The sequence below is a fragment of the Aquarana catesbeiana genome, linkage group LG08, assembly GCF_042186555.1.
Source record: "Aquarana catesbeiana isolate 2022-GZ linkage group LG08, ASM4218655v1, whole genome shotgun sequence".
Classification (NCBI taxonomy): Eukaryota; Metazoa; Chordata; class Amphibia; order Anura; family Ranidae; genus Aquarana; species Aquarana catesbeiana.
The window spans coordinates 301281152-301297558 of record NC_133331.1 but is presented as its reverse complement, the minus strand read 5'-3'; the positions used below and the strand labels follow the sequence as shown (position 1 = coordinate 301297558).

Genomic DNA, 16407 nt, shown 5'->3' with positions numbered 1-16407 from the left:
TGGCTGAAAACAACAGGAGGGTTTACTTACACTTTAAGGTTCGCAGTAGGTCATGTCCACCTGCAATTTCAGGCTCTACCCTTCAGGCTGTGCACCTCCGCTCGGGTGTTCACAAAAGTGTTTATCTGTCTTGACCCATCTGAGAGAGAGGGGATTAAGAATTTATCACTACCTGGACGATATCCTCTTGCTGTCAAACAACCTGAGCCAGCTTATAGCCCACAGGGAGATTCTTTTTCAGTCATTGTCAGAGTTGGGGTGGTTGGTGAACCATCGAAAGAGCCAATTAGTTCCAACTCAACAGATGATCTACCTAGGAGCAATGTTCGATACGCACCTAAGCACAGTCTCTTTACCCCAAACAAAGATGGAGGGCATCATTCAGAAGGTATCCAAGACCATATAGAGGTCCCTTCTATCAGCCTCACAGTGTCTGAGCCTTATTGGCACGATGTCCTCGTGCATACCTCTAGTTTCATGGTCTCACTGGCACCTGAGACACTTCCAGACAGGATTCTTAATACAATGGAAACGACAACATCTTTCCCAGACAATCCGTTTAACAAGGCTAATGAGCAGGAGTCTACACTGGTGGGCGAATCCAGAGAATCTCTCTCGGTCCTGAACGAACCAGTCCAAGTGCTAACAGTGCTACCCTATTGGCCGAAGAGACCTTGGTTTCCACTATCCATGCACCTCAATGTGGATCCTCCAATCAGAATTCCTCCCTTCCCGCAGTTGTTGACCCAGGGCAGGCTGGCCCATCCAGACCCACAGAAGCTGGATCTTCGTGTATGGAGGTTGAAAGGAGGAGGTTTGAATCGCTAGGCTGTTCCCAAGAGGTCATATCCACCCTGTTGAAAGCCAGAAAACCTACAACCAACACAATATATGCAAGGATTTGGAACAAGTTCTTATCCTACGCCACAGGAAAAGGATTTGATCCTATCTCTCCTTCCACTGCTGATGTTCTGAGTTTTCTGCAAACAGGTCTTGATTTGGGGCTCAGCCAGAGTTCCTTCAAGGTACAAGTGTCCGCAATTTTTGCAGCAAGTAACACCAGGTGGGCAGAAGACCCTCTAGTGGTTACGTTCCTCAGGGGAGTATTGAAGATGCGTCCTCCATAAAGACGTTCATTCCCAAAGTGGGATCTTCCTCTAATATTGGAAGTCCTATCAACTCATCCGTTTGTACCGGTTGAAGAGGTCTCAATTTTTAACTTGACTTTAAAAACAACTTTTCTGTTGGCTATTACATCCGGCAGGAGAATTTCGGAACTCTACTCTCTGGGCATCGGGGAAGAACATTTATCCTTTTTTCCAGATAGGGTAGAACTTCGCCCTCTTTGAGGGTTAACCCCTAAGGTCACCTCAATGGCAAACCTGTCAGAACCGTGGGCGTTACCAGTTTTCATGGACTCAGAATCAAACTCCTGTCACGAGTTAGACATATCCAAAGTCCTTAGGGCCTACTTGGAAGCCACAGCAAGTTTCAGGAATTCTGAAAGATTATTCATCATCCCATGGGGCAAGAATAGAGGAAAGGAAGCTTCTACCAGAACCTTGACATCCTGGGTTGTCAAACTAATTCAGAAAGCATACAGGGTGAAGAACTTGGAACCTCCGGCTCAGGTGAATGCTCATTCAACAAGAGCGGTATCAGCTTCTTGGGCAGCGAGGGCAAATGTTTCTTTGGAAACAGTATGCAGAGCCGCCACTTGATCTTCTCGACACACGTTCCTTAAACATTATCGTGTTGATCCCGGAGCTCTTACGACTGTAGAGTTCGGGAGAAGAGCACTTCATGCTGCTATGTCTGTATCTGATTAAAAATTTTCGTTAAACCATTAAACCGATCCGTGTGAGCTAGTTTTTTATCACAGGTATGCTGCCATGGAGGCACCAGGAAAACTGAAAATTGTATCATACTTACCATAATTTTCCTTTCCTGGTGCCAATCCATGGCAGCATAAGCTCCCACCCTCGGTGTTCTATAGTACAAAGAATGTTGGGGGAGGGGCTATGCCCTTTAATTTATGCTATTCACTAGTCCTGAAGGTGGAGTAGAGGCGGAGCTCTATCACACGTATGATGCCATGTATTGGCACCAGGAAAGGAAAATTACGGTAAGTATGATAAAATTTTCCGTTTTTGTTCCAGTCAATAAAATTGGATAAGATCTCAACCTTGAGAGTAATGTCCATAAAGTGTAAATCCTATTTATTTTCAGTATGTGAATATTATAGGATAACACTGCAATGGTTAAAAAATTTGAACCACCAGATCCTGTAACCATCTTAAAATATTGCAGATAAAAGCATAGAAAAATTAAGTATGTTAATTGCTTACGTAGCAGACTGTCCGTCTACTACGCTAAGCAGAGGCCAATGTGACCAGCTCTTTCAATTAACATGTAAAATTTAGAATCAAACAAACCAGGAATAGTCTTTATACATTTCCTGGGAAATATTGTGGATAAATATTACTGTCCCATTTGAAGTACTCCAAACCACATTCTCAGTGTCCATTAAGTAGCTGTCCATCTTTTTCTCGGTCACCCTGTGCCCCTAATAGACACAGGATGACTTAGACATAAGAGAATGATCTGCGATCTCCCTGGGCCATAGTCAGTAGGTAAGAGGCTTGCTCCTAGTGCTCTTTAGAAGCCCCTATCTTGGTTAGGTCTGTAACACCAACAATGAAGCTTTCATCCCCTCTGTACAAGGTCTTCAGACCAGTCGATAAAGCCCCCCTCCAGGCCATACTTGCCAAGAAACAGCCACAGATACTCATGATTTACCCAATAGAAAGCTTTAGCCTGATCCAATGCCAGCAAGAACTTTCTCTAGCCTGCAGCCCTGCACCATTCCAGGGCCTCCCAGACTGCTAACACTGCTGAAAAAGTGTTTCTACCCTAAACAGAACAGTGCTGGTGGCGAGGAAGTCAATTGCCCACTACAGACAATAAATGCCAGAAAATGATTTTTGCCAGTATCCTCCTATCGACATTGAGAAGGCTAATAGGCTGTCAACTCTCAAAGCATCTTTACTCTTTGACAGAAGAATCATTGCAGATTATCGCATGGAGGGAGAGTGAACCCTCTTCCAGACAGCCTTTGAAAACCTTCACCAAATATGAGGCCAAAGTAAAATGAAAGTGCTTATCAAACTCAGCTGTCAGTTCATCTGGACCAGGCAACTCCTTAACCACTTCAATACCAGGCACTTATACACCTTCCTGCCCAAGCCAATTTTCAGCTTTCAATGCTGTTGCAATTTGAATGACAATTGCGCGGTCATGCTACACTGTACCCAAACAAATTTTTTATCATTTTGTTCCCACAAATAGAGCTTTCTTTTGGTGGTATTTGATCACCTCTGTGATTTTAATTTTTTGTGCAACAAATAAAAAAATACCGAAAATTTTGAAAAAAAAATTTTTTTTCTTTGTTTCTGTTAAAAAAATTTGTAAATAAGTAAGTTTTCTTCTTCAATGATGAGCACTGATATGGCTGCACTGATGGGCACTGATAAGGCAGCACTGATGGGCACCGATGAGATGGCACTGATGATGGGCACTGATAGGTGGCACTGATATGCGGCATTGATGGGCACTCATAGGTGGCACTGATGGGCACTCATAGGCGGCACTGATGGGCACTCGTAGGCGGCACTGATGGGTACTTATGGGTGGCACTGATAGGTGGCATGGATGGGCACTGATGGACACTGATGGGTGGCATTACTGGGCATCACTGATTTTATTTGTGCCATAGAGGTGTCAGTCAGTGCCCATTTGTGGGCACTGATTGGCATATGTTGGGCATTAATTTGCACATGTGGATGGCCATGGGGGATGTACCTGGCCATCCACATGTTAGGTGCTTCCCTGGTGGTCCTGGCAGCTTCCCTGGTGGTCCAGTGTGGGCATTTGAGGGGGGTCTGCACTGATAAACAATCAGCACAGACCCCCCCTGTCAGGAGAGCCACCGATTGGCTCTCCTCTACTCACGTCTGTCAGATGCGAATGAGGAAAAGCCGATCAACGGCTCTTCCTATATTTATTTATATTTACATCGTGATCATCCATGATTCAAAACGGCTGATGACATCTTTACTGAGATTGGTGTAGTGGTGTGTCAGACTGACACACCGCACCCTACGGGCGCGCGGCGGCTGCTATCCTGCTGGACGTCATATGATGCCCAGTCAGGATAACTGAACCACCACCCGGCCGTCATTCTGCTATAGGCCGGGCGGGAAGTGGTTAATGACAAGCCTATCAATAGCCTTAACCACCTCATCTGCAGTGATGTCCCCTATCAAACTCACATTTGCCAATCCTAGAGTAGAGTCCAGAAAACTTGATATGCTTCCCTGAACTAGGTCCCTCCTACCCAGAAGGTCAGCATATTATGACCTGGTGGTTTCCAGTGTCCTGGACTTGGACTTTGTCAAGGAACCCTTACTGTCAAACAGGCCTACAACCATCTTAACTACTCTACCGTGTTTGGTTCTGGGGAGGAATTATGGGAAATATCACTCACCCAACCCTTACCAGAAATGCAAACAGGCATGTCTGTCATATTGACATTTCCAGAGCAAGAGTTTAACCTCCGAGATCTTCATTATTTGAAACCAGCCTATCAAGCTTCATTGATACGCTGTTAGGTGACATACTTGTCAAGATGTTTATTTCCCCCTTTGGCCTTGAAAAAGCCAACAATCCTTTGTTTTGTAAACTCCCATCACTCTGACTTACTGCCTCAAAAGTTCTTGATTGATACCTGTCCCCAGGTGTGAAAAAAATCCTCAAAGGATTGATTGACTTACCTTCTCATCGTCCAGGAGTGCCAAATTCAGCTTCCAGGTAATCCTCCCCTAGGTGGTTTATCAGGGTTATTTAGAGTCAGAGAGAATACAGCGATTGGAAGATTTCCACTTTTAAAAAAACTATGTATTCTACTTTGACTATCAGCCCGCTGAAAAGTGAACCCTGTGTTGTCTGGGCAGCAAACGATGTGCACATCAACCAGACCCACCTCTCTAGCTATTTCATTCAAAAAAAGCCTGTCACAGTCCAGCCTACCGCTGGTATCTTTTGTTTCCTTAGTCCTAGTGATGGTGTTGAAATCACCACTGAAGACAACTTGCTGGGCAGTAAAAAGAGAAGGTTTGATCTTCATGAAGAGATATTACCTCATGGAGACATCCAAAACCTTACATCTCCCCATTTATACCTCAATAATAAGTTACCTTGATGGAAAAAAAGAACTGCAACTCCAGAGTAAGGCTCAGCTGCAAAAATCCACACTACATTCTCCAACAGATCTCCTCCCACACTACATTCTCTGACAGATCTCCTCCACCATCCAAACTACATTCTCCAACAGATCTCCTCCCACCTTCCACACTACATTCTCCGACAGATCTCCTCCACCATCCACACTACATTCTCTGACAGATCTCCTCCACCATCCACACTACATTCTCCAACAGATCTCCTCCCACCTTCCACACTACATTCTCCGACAGATCTCCTCCACCATCCACACTACATTCTCTGACAGATCTCCTCCCCTATCCACACTACATTCTCCAACAGATCTCCTCCCACCTTCCACACTACATTCTCCGACAGATCTCCTCCCACCATCCACACTACATTCACCGACAGCTCTCCTCCTCCATCCACACTACATTCTCCGACAGCTCTCCTCCACCATCCACACTACATTCCCCGACAGCTCTCCTCCACCATCCACACTACATTCTCCGACAGATCTCCTCCACCATCCACACTACATTCTCCGACAGTTCTCCTCCACCATCCACACTACATTCTCCGACAGCTCTCCTCCACCATCTACGCTACATTCTCCGACAGATCTCCTCCACCATCTACGCTACATTCTGCAACAGCTCCCCCCCACCATCCACACAGTGCTGCATATTAGTGCCTCCTCATCATTGCCACCCCATCAGTACCACCTCATCAGTGCTGCATATTAGTGCCACTGTCACATGACATTAAAAAAGTATCAGGAATTTGTACTCGGTCTTAAAAAAGTGGTATCGTGCAACCCTAGTGTCAATGGTAGGAAGAAATGTGCCCCTTCATTGGTGTCAGTGGATGAAATAGTGCCCCGAGGCCCAGATAAAAGCAAGCAAAGGGCCGCATCTGGCTCCCGGACCACAGTTTGGAGGAGACCATTGGTATTAAAACTATCAAACCACCCCCCATAAAAACTCAGAAACTTTAACTATGCCCCTAATTTACTGTGATGTTCCCTGAGCACTACTTTGGCCTCTCTGCCTCCTTGAAGAATCTGAGGCTCATGGGGTTAAAATGGTTTCCTGGTACACTTATATCCTTGTGTACCCCCAAAACCTATTATTATCAGGGGCTACCACTCTGTGTGTTGTATTTTTATTTTAGTTTATGCAAATTTGAAAAAAAAAAAAAAAGAGGAACGAGGATACAACAAAGTGGAGGACAGAATCTGTAGCAGGCACATCCCACCATTGGAGTATTCAAGAAATATAGGAAGCCAATAGAAGACTCAACTCAACAAACTACGCCTAGAAATTGAATATCATTTATGCCAGGACACATTCCTTTATAAACTAAAAATATTCTTCCTACAGTTGTGCTATGAATTCATAAGTTCCACTAGTAAAAACCATCGTACATTTGTCAAAAGGATTGGCAGGTGCTTTCCCTCTGATGTCCAATTAGACTTCTTTTTTCTGTAAAACGTTTCCTACAGTCTGAATGCATTGAGCACCGCTGAGGCGGTGTGTCTCCTCTGATAGCTAGCAAGGTCTCCTTTCTGAGTGAAAAATTTCCTGCACTCAGTACATGAATAAGGACGCTAACCCGTGTGAATTCTTTGGTGTTCAATTAGGTGTCCTGTCCGTGTGTAAGATTTCCCGCACTCTGAACATGAATAAGGACGTTCGCCCTTGTGAATTTTCATGTGTCGAACAAGGTTTGCTTTTTTAGTGAACGTTTTCCCGCACTCTGAACATGAATGTTCCCTTGTGTGATTTCTCTGGTGTTTATCAAGGTGTCCTTTCTGAGTGAAAAATCTCCCACACTCTGAACATGAATAAGGACGCTGGTCCGTGTGAATTCTATGGTGTCTAAGAAGTACTTGTTTCTCAGTGAAAGATTTCCCGCACTCTAAACACAAATATGGACGCTCACCCGTGTGAATTTTATGGTGTTTCTCAAGGTCTCCTTTCTGAGTGAAAGATTTCCCGCACTCTGAACACGAGTAGGGACGCTCACCCGTGTGAATTCTCAGGTGTTTATCATAATGTTCTTTCTGAGTGAAAGTTTTCCCGCACTCTGAGCATGAATAGGGACGCACACCTGTGTGCATTCTCTGATGTCCAAAAAGGCCTCCTTTCAGAGTGAAAGATTTCTCAAGCTCTGAACATGAATAGGGATGCTCAGTTGTGTGAATCCTCTGATGTTTCACAAGGTTTCCTTTCAGAGTAAAAGACTTTCCGCACTCTAAACAAGAATAAGGACGCTCACCCGTGTGAATTCTCTGGTGCTTAACAAGGTCTCCTTTATGAGAAAAAGATTTCCCGCACTCTGTACATGAATGGGGACGCTCACCTTTGTGAATTTTCTGGTGTCTAAGAAAGTTGCATTTCTGTTTAAAACATTTCCCGCACTCTGAACAAGGGAAAGCACACTCATTAGTGTGACGTTTCTGGTGTCTAGTAAGTGCTCTCTTATGGGTGAAACATTTCCCGCACTCTGAACATATATATGGACGCTCACCCGTGTGGATTTTCATGTGCTGCACAAGGTTTCCTTTCCGAGTGAAACATTTCCCGCACTCTGAACATGAGAATAGATCCTCACCTCGGTGAGCTCCTTCATGGGGTGAGGAAGATTCCTCGGGATTAGAAGGATCTATTGATCGATCTGCAGTGTGAGATCTTACATGGATATTTACAATCATAGTATGTGATTGATGAGAAGATTCCCCCTGATCAGAGGGATCCATTGATGTCTCCGGACAGGAAGGTCTGTGATGTATATTTTGTGTATTTGGATTTCCTCCTGGAGGATCCTGTGTGATGACATTATCTTCTGACTTACAATCAGCAGATAATAGAAGATGTCTCTCCGAGGAATTCCTGACATCACATCCATCTGTTGGAAAGAAGTAAAAAAATATAATAAATCTCAGTAGATGACAAATAACTGGAGTTTTAGCTCCTCCTCCCCGTCGGTGGAATAAGTGGAAATGCCGATCTCACAGCTGGGCTCCTGTTCTCCCTCCAAAATCAATCAGAAAAGTCTTCACACCGAGTCCATATATGATCTGCAAATTCTATAATGTCAAAGTGTATGTTAACCTAAATATTACATACGGGTATTCCATAATTCATAGCCTCTATCTTTTTCATGAACGTCTTACATCTGAAGCACCTGGTTGATCCAGCCAGTCACCTTTCTTCCTTGTTCTAAACTGACCACACAAAGCAAAGAAGCTGATCTGTGTTAGTGTGGTCAGTTTCCATCCTTTAGCTGGCCATTCAGAGGTACAGGACACTGTATTGGGAAGTTTGTTCAGCCACCTCACACCCCCTAACCAATCAAAGCCTGCCTCTTGTACACACAAAAAAAAAAAAAAAAAAAAGCCTGCCTCTTGCACACATCTCATACCAATCACAGCCTCAAGTGGAATACACACAGCCTCAGGGACCTCTAATTACACTTTGTAGCGTTACCATTTCAGGTATCACTTACATTTTAGGAGCAAAGCTGGCTTATGGCCATCGAAAATAGCTTAGCAGGCAATTAAGGAAATCTACATTCTTGTCTGGGCATTGCAGAACAAAAAGTTTGACAAACTGAAATCCTCAGCTGATAAAACTACAATAATAGCAATACTAATAAAATATCTGAGCTTAGAAAGAAATTCAGAGCAATCCAATATCACACACGAGTAGGCTATAGGATACAGAAGTCTAGTTAGACCCATTACTTCTCCTAAGAAGAATACACATAACAGTGATTCCAAGTCTGGTCTTATTCGATTTTTGAAAGCACAAAGCAGGATAAAATATGGGTCACGAGGTGGATGTGGTTAAACTGAAATATGACCGAAAATTGACAATTTGGAAAGGAACTCTGCCGAAACCCAAATAACCCAGGTTCTTCGGCCAGGTTTCACTTACCTGTCCAGGGATCCAGCGTTGTCCTCACCCGGGCCAGTTCCTTGTCGGTCTTCGGGTCCCTGGCACCGGCATGTTAACTGAGAGAAGTTAGCTGTGACTCCTTTTGGCTTTACAGCCAGCTTTGCGAATGGTCCCGCAGTCTTCTGAGAACTATGACAATCCAATCGGAAGTCAAAACCAGGTAGCCGCCTACTCCCCTCAAAAAAAAAATTAAAAAAAAATTAATTGCAAAAGAGGAAGAGAAGAGGGAGGAGGATATAATTTGGAACTTCCCGTTTTGGGTGAGGTTCTGCTTTAAGTACGTTTCATTCTTAAAGTGGAAGTCTAGTCAAAATTGAAGGCTAAAACCTACTCCAGCCGCCATTCTAAGCCTATTTTATCTAACCCCGCAAAAAAAATATCCATATACCGTATCTCTGGTGGGTTTCCATTACTGGATCCATTTGTAGGAAACACACACAGTCACTGACTGAATACATTGTCTCTGTTTTTATCAGATGATGGGGGATCTAGGTGGACCCTCCATACTGCTCTCTCTTACAATAAAGTCTCCTCTTAACCGGTGATGTGAAGGGTGGCTGATTCTCCATCATGACGTCCTTGTACAAGTCATATTACCTGATGTGAAGGTCTTCATATCCTCAATCCTTACCATATATACTTGAACAGTTTCCGTATTTAGTGTTCATTACTCACCTGTGCTGATATCTAGAGAAGGTTCCTCCTCTTTAGTTGTCATCATCATCCCAGCTTCCACCGCAGACTCCTGATAACCCATCACAGTCATCACCTCTTCTTCCTCTTTAAACTCAACTTTCACATACATCTGTTCTTCATGCTAAACACAAAAAAAAAACAACACACACTTTAAAATCTGAGAACCAATAGTCTAAGAGACAAGGGTAATTATACACAGTCTGGAGCCACTTTTTATGTTTTTCCCCCTATTTACCTGATGATGGTGAGGGATGGTGTGATCCTCCTGTGTGAAATTGTGAGAATACAGAGGACCAGCTCCTCCTAAAGACTGATGAGCTCCACTCACCAATGTCTCTTCTTCTTCCACTTTAAACTCAGTTTTCATATCTTTCAGTTCCTTATCCTAAATCCCAAAGATGATAGAATACATTTGTAAAAAATAGCATGAGATTACATAAAAGAATGTCCTCTCATAGCTTAGAATTCTGTTTGAGTTCAATTTGCTTAATTCAACCTACCTGATGATGGTGAGAGATGATGTGAAATTCCTGTGTGGAATTCCAGGAGTACAGAGGACGGGGACATCTCTCTGGTGGGTTTCTATTACTGCATCCATCTGTAGGAAACACACACACTGACTGAATACATTGTTTCTATGTGTTTATCAGATGATGAGGGATCTAGGTGGACCCTCCGTACTGCTCTCTCCTTTACAATAAAGTCTCCTCTTACCCGGTGATGTGAGGGGCGGCTGATTCTCCATCATGAAGTCCTTGTAGAGATCCTTGTGTCCTTCTAAATACTCCCACTCCTCCATGGAGAAATAGACAGTGACATCCTGACACCTTATAGGAACCTGACACACACAATGATACAGTCACCATCCAGACACATCCCTTGTCTGTTACTGGATAATGTCCCAGAATTCCCGGCACCGCTCACCTCTCCTGTCAGCAGATCAATGATATTGCTGGTGACTTCTACAGTCTTCTTCTCATTGTTTTTCCTGGGTTTCAGAGTGTGAGGTGAAGGCACTGTAATGAAATAAAACTGTGCTGAAAGAGCAACACTAATGTCATGTCGCCCATAATTCTCCTCACCTCTCCGGTCAGGTCAGGTCTGTGTTTTATTAATAGAGGCAAGAGTGATGTCATGTGATCTCCCAGAATTCTCCTTGGTCAGGTCTTTGTTTTATAAATAGAGATATAAATGATGTCACGTGACTTCCCAGAATCCTCCTCACCTCCCGGGTCAGGTCTGTTTTTTTATTAAAAGAGATAAGAGTGATGTCATGTGACCTCCCAAAATCCTCCTCACCTCCCCAGTGAGCAGGTAGATGATCTCCAGGGTGAGGTTTAAAGTAGAATTCCAGCTAAGCCTAACTAGTCTTAAAAAATACTCCCTCGACACGTCTATACGAACCTGTGTAAAAATGATGTATATAGCTACCTATTTCTTTCTGGTCCAGAAACGTGATCCCTTGTGTCAGCCAGCACCGGCAGTAGGGGAAAGGAGAGAGCACCCAACAATGGCTTTGAAAGTCAGGGGACATGACATCACCCATAGGCTCCCATGTTACAGCTAATGTCGGCGGTCCCTCCTCTCCCCTGCTGCCCCCACTAGCTGACACAGAGGAGCCAGATCATGTGATTAGACAGGAGCGGGCTGAAAATAGGAATGTATATACTGTATATTTTTTTTACACAGGCTAGTTAGTATAGGCGTTAGTAGGAGGGAGGGAGTATTTTAAGACTAGTTAAGCTTTAGCTAGAATTTAATGTCCTCTCAGTTATGTGACTCGGGTCCTCCTCCATCCTCATTGATGAGATCATGTGATCCATACAACACTCTGATCTCTGTAGACAGATAATATAGCGCCCTCGCTGGTCATTATAACTCATAGACAAGTAGAGATTCATTGTAATCCCTCTGTCCAACAGTGAGGGAGGTTTAGAACTGTGTGTGTGTTGTGTTAATAAATACCAAATATATTCAACATGAAAACCACGAGTGCCTGAAAAACTAAAAAAAAAATACAATACCCAAAATTGTAAATAGGCAACAAATAAAAAATCTTTATGTATGTGTGTTTTTTTTTCAATAATTCTTTTCAATGTTTTATATATTTAAAAAAAATATGCATTGACTATCATATATACTATATATGTGTGCATCATCATCTGTTGGAGATAAAAGACATCACAGTGACTATGGAGGAAGAGGACAGACATGATGGGGGGTTACTGGGTGTAAATAGAAAATAAGATCTTATTACCTCCTAGATTGTAAGCTCTAACGAGCAGGGCCCTCTGATTCCTCCTGTATTGAATTGTATTGTACTTGTACTGTCTGCCCTAATGTTGTTGTAAAGCGCTGTGTAAACTGTCGGCGCTATATAAATCCTGTATAATAATAATAATAATAATAATACCTCCTCTTCTACCAGCTCCAGCAATGTCTCCTCTCTATTTCCCTCACAACACACGGCTCTCCCAGAACTTCCTTTTTAGATCCCTACATCACTTCCTGTTCATAAGGCACCTCACTTCCCATCCGTCTTCCTACTTCCTGTCTGCAGTTGACATCACTTCCTCCCCTTTTCCAGTAACATTTCCTGTGTCTCCATGTATCGCCAAGAAGTGGGTTCCACTAGACAAAATTGGAAAAGATCTCCACCTTGAGAATAATGTCATTAAATGGGAAGTCCCATCTATTATCAGTATGTGAATAATATAAGATAACTCTGCAATGGTTAAAAATAAGAACCACCAGATCCTGTCACCAACGTAAAAAATTGCAGATAATAGCACAGAAAAATGTAGCATGTTAATTTACTTGAGGTGTTTTTCCCATAAAATATTTTTTACATTAGAGTGTTAGCTTCTCTGGTACAGAGACTGATGTGACTGGCTCAGTGTTCTCCGTACAGCACTGCGGTATAAGTCAGAGCTATATAAATGTATAATTATATTAGTGTGTGACTGTGGGGGGCATTAGATTGTAAGCTCCTCTGGTACAGAGACTGATGTGACTGGCTCAGTGTTCTCTGCACAGGGCTGCAGTATATGTCAGAGTTATATAAATGTATAATAATAATAATAATAGTGTGTGACTGTGACTGTGGGGGGACATTAGATTATACATTTTTATTAAAAAAATCATACAAACATACAGCTCATTAATAAAAACATATTTACACAAAAATAAACAACTAAACAAAAACAAGCATGCTTACATCAGCAAGTAAAGAAAATCGTTTTCTAACAAGATAACATAGAAAGAAACATATTTTAATGACAACAAAAAGAGACTACAAACACTGAACCTCAGCTTAAACACAATCCAAGCTAGGAAACATTTTGAGATTTAATCGCCATCAGGGTGTGATTCCAATACCCCCCCCCCCACATCATTCACCCTGACTTCCACATCATTCACCTTGCATTTTCCAGCAACCACTCTCATTCCCTTCCCACCCCCCCCACCATCATCCAATCCATCCCTCACTCCATCCCTCGGTGTCCGCTGACCCCCAGCTGCACTTCTGCCACGCCGAGGAGGGGTTGGCACCACCATACATGCTGGTCCAGCACCCTCCGCTGCCTTCACTATACTAAGAGAAACAATAGGTGCAGATACAGATTTGACAACCCATACTTTCTGACACTGACTAAGAGACCACAGACTGGGGGGGACACTGACACCACAGCCGGCCTCACAGATTCTGATGGGACAGAGACATTAGGATCCCTTGGTACAACCTCTGCCAACCCAGACTCTTCTCTATCCAGACGGAAGAATTCCTCCACCAGCTCTGGCTTATTGTCCTCAGGGCACTGGCTATAAGGGTGACCAACCTTATCACATAGGGTACATTTAATGATGTTACAGTCCCTCGCCAGATGCCCCAGTTCCTGGCACAAAGAGCACTTCTGTTCTGGACAGTTAGAGGAGAAATGTCCCTTGCCTCCACATTTATGGCACAGCTTAGGTTGACCAGGGTAAAAGACGGTAATCCTATCTCTACCAATAAAGGCAGAGGAGGGCAAATGCTTGAACACATTCCCACACACACTCAACCTCATTGACACCGACCACCCACCCATCCAGATTCCTCTATCATCCAAAATCTTTTTTAGTGGGCATAAAGTTTCACCAAACCTCCTCAACCAGACCCATAAATCCTCAGGGGGTATAGACTCATTCCTTGTCAGGATTGTCGCATTTTTTATCAAGCGCTGATGTGAAATTACCTTAGAGGCAAGCCCCTTCCAGTCCGGCAGGATCCCATATACATGCTCGAACCGTTCCCAAAACATATCCAGCGATTCTGGACGCACAAATGACAAATCATATTCAAAGGAACCAGCCAGACTGACAAGAGCATAAATATCCTCTGCCTTAAATCCCATGGCTAGGATCTCCACAACCACCCTCCTGATAGGTGGAATACCTCCTCCTTCCCACCTGAGCTGCACCACATTCCTGCGTTTAATGGAAGGTGCGTTAGGTGATGGTAGCACAACTGGCTCCCTTCAACTAGCAGCATGACTTTGTCCCAACACAGCCTTAGCAAAATTCCTAACTGGGACAGATGACACATTAACTGGCTGCATAGGAATATTAACTGGCTGCATAGAAACCTCTGAAATCTGGTTTGGTAAATTACCCACCACTTGATCCTCCCTCCTCCCCTCCATCACAACAGTCCCGCTCACCATAGTCCCAGAAGTACCACAGTTACCAGCAGTCCCATCATCAAGTAAAGTCGTCCGTTTAGAAAAAACACCAGCTGTTTCAGCGATCATACGGCCCTCCTGCTCTGCAGTTTCAATGTTGATGCGACATTCCTGCTCTACACTGTTAGTGTCCATGTGGGACTCCTCGCAGCCAGCAGAAACTTCTCTGTCTGGATACATCTCATCCTGCATTCCCTGCTAATTGCAAGAATCTGTTAGCAGGTGCAATCTCAGGAAAAGTCCTCCACATACTGAAAGAGATTTTCAGCAAGCACTTCTTTACCAAGATCTTCATCTGATGAGTCGGTGCCACTCAAGGGAGATTCCATTTCTGTAATGGTCTGGGGAGTGAGGGGGGCAGATACTGACTCAGACACGACAGATCCTGAGACAGGGGTAGTACTAGGGCCACCATGTGAAGCCACTTCCTTACCCCCCATCCATATTGTCGCCATTGCTCTGGTATCCACCCTCTGACTGGTACTAGCACAGGCACTTTCATCTGTTGGAATGTGTCCTCATTCTCACACTTTTCTCTGAACACACCACTGCTTTCCTTCAGAGAAGGAACCAGGTTCTCCTGCTTTTTCAGTGCCTCCTCCAGAGACTTTAGTTTGGAGACTTCCCTCTTATTGTTTTCAGACTTAATATGCAGGGATTTATTTTTATTGAAATCTTCTTTCATGACAGCAAGTTTCTTTTCCTCCTTAGCAATACGGCAAAGTCTGTTCACCACTCTGTCCTGGAAGACTGGTAAGGACTCCCCTTGCACAGGGACAGGCCCAGGATCCATTGCAGCTTGAGCATATCGAGTAGGCCTCAGTGCCTCTGGAGAGCCTCCACCTTCGTCTTCCCCAACATGGTCCATGCTTGCCTGGGAGAAGCCTGCACGAGAGGCCCCAGGCTTGCTCCTTCTCTCAGCTGAGATCACAGCAGAGTGAGCCAACAGCACCCTGCAGAAAAGCACCACCTGATGGGTATAATAATAAAAGTATAATAATAATAGCGTGTGACTATAGCTTACAACTGTCCCTGATTTAGAACAAAGTCCCTCTTTCCTCCTCATTTGTCCCTTGTTTTGGTCTGGTCTATATAGTTTTATATAAAGTCATCTTGATAGTTATGGAACACGGCCTCTGGCTCAGCCTCAAGATTTATGAGAGTGGGGTCCTATGGGGTAGGAGCAAGGGTGGAGCTACCCATTGCTGCCATTGAGTCCATCAAGAAGGGAACATTTACGGTATGCATTTGATAGGGAAAATTATGTTCCTTGGACATAAAGGAGCAGATTACCCTAGGAACGTGGGTGAAGCCCCACTGCAAGGGAGGGTTTTTAGGTTTTCTGAAGTTGGGCTATAACTTTATTACTATTACATAACCACACTAATTAATAGCACCCCCATGTGACAGAATATTTATAGTGATAGGTTCACTTAGATGAGGTATCATGGGTTTATTAGACCCCTGATGTCTCTCCTGCACTCCACTAATGATTATGGAGCTCAGTTTTTTTTTCCCCAGCCACAGCAGAAAAGTGACAGCTGAAATCTAAAGTGCCATTATACAAGTCGCTTCTGGGTTTTACTAGCTAGGGCAGATTAGCGAACAGGGGTTAACTGGCCTGCATACCCTCTACTTGGGAACATCCTCCATGTGGCAAGTGTGTTGGGGAGCCCAGGAAACATGTCGGGAGGAGCACATTCCAGTGGAAAACAACTTTTACTTTTGACAAAATAGTTTATTTGGACTTTTTTTGTACATTT

At 43.8% G+C, this 16407-nt stretch overlaps 1 protein-coding gene across 1 annotated transcript in view; it reads right to left on the bottom strand.

Moving 5' to 3' along the window:
• LOC141106866 (uncharacterized) overlaps window positions 1–16407 on the bottom strand; it is a 129453-nt gene that overhangs the window by 44459 nt on the left and 68587 nt on the right. Inside the window, 7 exon segments of the mRNA XM_073597793.1 lie at window positions 776–873; window positions 6880–8175; window positions 9903–10044; window positions 10159–10308; window positions 10424–10521; window positions 10638–10761; window positions 10848–10939. Coding sequence (XP_073453894.1) covers window positions 776–873; window positions 6880–8175; window positions 9903–10044; window positions 10159–10308; window positions 10424–10521; window positions 10638–10761; window positions 10848–10939 — 2000 coding nt within the window.